Below are 3,890 nucleotides of genomic sequence, written 5' to 3'. Positions count from 1 at the left end.
GCTATAGAGCGAACGGTTTCCCCTTATAAATAAAACCTAGATAGCACTGCTGTATAAACCCTAACGGGAGCTAAATCGGCCTAATAGAACCTAATAATAATAATACTCTGCCCTTTCTTAATAATATTAGCGTAAAAGGGCTAAAAACTATATATAAAAACAAGGAATTAATACTAGGGATCCGGCGTTATATAATAGAGTATATCCGGAACCTTAATACTATTCTAGCGGATTTTAAGCAGGCCGGCTGCATAATTAGTAGTATAAAATCCTTTTTTAGTATTAGTAAGGTTATAATTATAGGCTATAAATATAATAGTACCGGGCGGTATTTTAATAAAAATAAGGTAGAAAAAATTATAGGTTAGAAACTATATAATAGTATTACTACCGTACCCGTATTCCTTAGAATCTGCACCTATTTCTAGATTTAGATTAAAAAATATACTAGTATTATAGAGCTACTATTCTAGTTAATAAAGGTAATAGTGCTATTTACTTAAAGTAGTAAATAAAAGGCTATAATAGTAGTACTAAAAAGCCTGCTAATATCCGCGCCTACTTTTATTAGCCTTAATTTTAGTAATACTATAGGCGTAATTATACTTACTATAAACGCTAGTAGTATAAGCTAGAGGTATATTCTAATATAGCTTAATATAGAAAAGCAACGGCATTCTATCTATTTTAAGAGCGGTATATAGTTAATTACTACCTTAAACAATCCGACGGCGTTTTGGCTGCTGATTTTGGAGGGTTGTGACGCCGTTTTCTAAGGCTGACTTGCCACAAAACCCCCCTAACCGCGCCGGCACGGGCACGAGCGCACGTCCCCCTCGGGTTTCCTCTGTTAGTTAGCGTAGGCGCCAACAGTTAAAGGGATCCTGGAGCCCGTTTTATGTCCTGGACGCAGCGGCACGCCTACGACCTCAGTCTATTCTTAACGCCCGCATCATGTCGACCTAAACTGAGGCCGCTCTGCCTGCGGCGTACTTAAACTCTTCTGCTCCTCGTCAGCAATGGATCCGCGCACAAGGCCCGCTCTTTCTTGTCTTTCCTCCGCTCTCTCTTGTCTTTCCTCCACCTGAAGCCGCGACTTTAGGACATCGCGCCCGTCTTAAACACACGCCGCACTGCTCGTTGACCAACCCTTGGGACTCCTACCCTTACGGCGAAGTGGCACCCGTACTCTGACCTTCGGGTTGTAGGCTCTGCCCCTGTGAGTTTAGGATACACAGCCTCTCCACGCGAAGAGGCCGTCCAGCCTCCCAATCGGCAGTGGCACGAGTAACCACAAGGCCTTTTTGCACACCATCGGGAAGCAAAAAGTGTTTGGACAGCATCCGAAGCCGAGAATACTCGGCTCACCGCCACAACAGAAACCTGGTCACCGTTTACCACCACCTTGTTTAACACCGCTCTGCCACTACAGCAGATTAGCGTCTTCCTTTGTTAAGCTCTTTCGTCAAGCTCTTAGTTAACCTCTTCCTTCATTGATATCTACCTTTATTAACCTCTACCTTCATCAACCTCTACCTTTGTCGACCTCTACTATTGTCGACCTTCGTCGACCTTTATCAACCTCTACCTCCGTCAACCTCTGCCTCCGTTAACCTCTACCTTCGTCGACCTCTACGCACTAACATGCGCCATCGTCTATTGGTTGATGATTCGTCCGAGGCGAGCGAGTATGCGGAGTCTAACGTAGACGACGGTGTGGTGTCGGATACTAATCTAACCGACGTTGACACTTGTACCGACGAGGACGACGAGGATAACAAGCAATGCGAAGGTATAGAGGATGGAGTATGGCTATCTTCTGACGAGGACCATCCGCCTGAGTACTACCTCCAACAGCTGGATATATTCGATAATTAAGAGTATACAAAAGAGGATTACAAGGACGGCACTACTCGCCTGCTAGATTGCATGGAAGATTAGTGGAATTAGTAGGTTACTAGTCTCTATACTCCAGTGTTAACCTGCGTTGGACTTAAGAATGCAACGCTGATATAGCATAGATACTGGATATACCTTAGAAAAGACAACCTCTGTTCCTATACAACTGTGTCCGTCCGCATACTATACACTTTCTTTAACTGGCTACTTAGTTAGCGCTAAGGGAAGAGAGGGAGGAAACGTTAGGGTACTAAGTATACCAGCTCCCTTAGGATATACTAGAAGGTATATCGCCTGGTATATAAAAGAGTAACTAGTGGTAAAATAGATAGCAAAATAAACCGGAGCATGCATAAGGTGCTAAGAAAACTGGCTAAGAAGTATAACGTAAAGAAGGTAGGGCGAGATAAGGCCTGTATATATATAGAGGATTAGACTAAAATACTATAAATAAACCTTATAATAACTAAAAAGAGATATCCTTACGGACGGTGTAGAATATAAGCCTAAATCTACTTATAGCTTAATAGGTTTACGGTAAATCGGCTATAAGCTATTTTTAGGCTCCGCTATTAATATATATAGGTTACCCTACTCCGGGATCTAAAGAAGGGGCCTTATCGGGTGTTGCTAGAGTTTACCTTTAAATTTATAAAGAAGTTCCTTAGGATAAAAGATATATAAGTTTATAAGTCTTCTAGCTAATATCTATATATTTTTAAGAGAATGCTAATTTTAGTAAAAAACACCTTCCCTCTCCCTAAAATTATCTATAATAAATCCTTTATTTTTAGTCTATATATTTCCCTTTTTAGGGTGCTTTTCCGCAATTAGGCGTTTATAGTATATAATCTAATATCCGAAAAGGAATTAAGCAGGCTCTATATTTTACTAGGCTATAATAAGCTACTATTACGCCTTAATAGTAAATTAGATAATATTCTAGTACTTTAGTAACTTATAAAAACCCCGAATAGCTAGGCTATTTCTTCTAATTAGCCTTTTTAGTACTCTATATTACTGCCCTAAATTAGAGTACTAAAAGAAATTACAGGGTTTACCTAAATTACCTATTCCTATTTATTAAAATATAATAAAGGAAAGGCCTTTAATAAAAATAGTAAGCTTAGCCTAAACCGTTATTAGGAAAATATAGAATTAATATAATATATAGGTAATATTAGTAAGGCTATATAAAACCTTATAATAATACACCGCGATATTTAGACGTTTTTAAAATACTATTTTTTGCGAAAAATTACTATAGATATATAAGCTATTATATAAGGTATTTAGCCCTAAAATATAATAATACAAGCAGCTTATACTATAAGTTGCTTAATCGATACCTAATAGCTATAACAGCTTACTCCGGAATAATCTGCGTTAGTAAATAATTATCCTAAAGTTCTTTACCTACTTTAATAATAAAAGTAACTTAGGTATAACCTCCGAAATCCTATAAAGTATCTAAAGTATAAAAAGCTTAATCGCAAAATTAACTAGGAAAGGCAGCGCCAGTAAGATACTTTTAAAAAGGTTGTTAGGAATTACTAGAAGTATAAGCAACCTATACGTAATATTAAGCAGCAGCTTACTAGTATTAAAGTTAAAAATAAGGTCTTAGTATAGCCTTAATATGCTATACTCCTAGTATAGAAAAAGCTGGCTAATACTATTATAGCCCCGCCGGGAATTACTTTAGAAGTAGAAATACGCCGGCGTAATAGAGCTATTTAAGCTATTACGGAATATTATAGGGTTAAAAAAGGCGGAATAAACCCTTTTTAAGTAAAGTAATAGAGTAGAAAGGTTGCTCCGCCGGCTAAAAGCTAGTTAAAGTATAATAAAAAAGTACTAGAAATAGTAAAGGTGTTAGTATATAAAGAAAAGAGGCCGAAAAGATATTGGAAATATATTAGCAATCCTAATCTACTAATCGAAGATTAGATATATAAATTTAGCTATAAAGGCAATTTTAGTAAATACTT

The 3,890-nt window shown here is 37.6% G+C and overlaps 2 protein-coding genes across 2 annotated transcripts; both read left to right on the top strand.

Moving 5' to 3' along the window:
• Positions 1-1,494: 1,494 nt before the first annotated feature.
• Positions 1,495-2,365, top strand: BDZ99DRAFT_235232 (uncharacterized protein). Its single transcript, XM_033713552.1, has one exon. The coding sequence runs from the start codon at positions 1,645-1,647 to the stop codon at positions 1,876-1,878; it is 234 nt and encodes a 77-aa protein (XP_033581285.1). The 5' UTR covers positions 1,495-1,644; the 3' UTR covers positions 1,879-2,365.
• Positions 2,182-2,334, top strand: BDZ99DRAFT_380518 (uncharacterized protein; the record flags this gene model as incomplete). The annotated part of the gene is made up of 1 exon (XM_033715192.1): positions 2,182-2,334. A coding segment is annotated over one exon (153 nt), but the record flags the coding sequence as incomplete, so codon positions are not given.
• Positions 2,366-3,890: the final 1,525 nt, after the last annotated feature.

The sequence above is a fragment of the Mytilinidion resinicola genome (genome assembly GCF_010093595.1).
Source record: "Mytilinidion resinicola strain CBS 304.34 unplaced genomic scaffold BDZ99scaffold_4, whole genome shotgun sequence".
NCBI lineage: Eukaryota > Fungi > Ascomycota > Dothideomycetes > Mytilinidiales > Mytilinidiaceae > Mytilinidion > Mytilinidion resinicola.
Note: the sequence above shows the minus strand (reverse complement) of the source record. Positions and strands in the feature narration are given on the sequence as shown.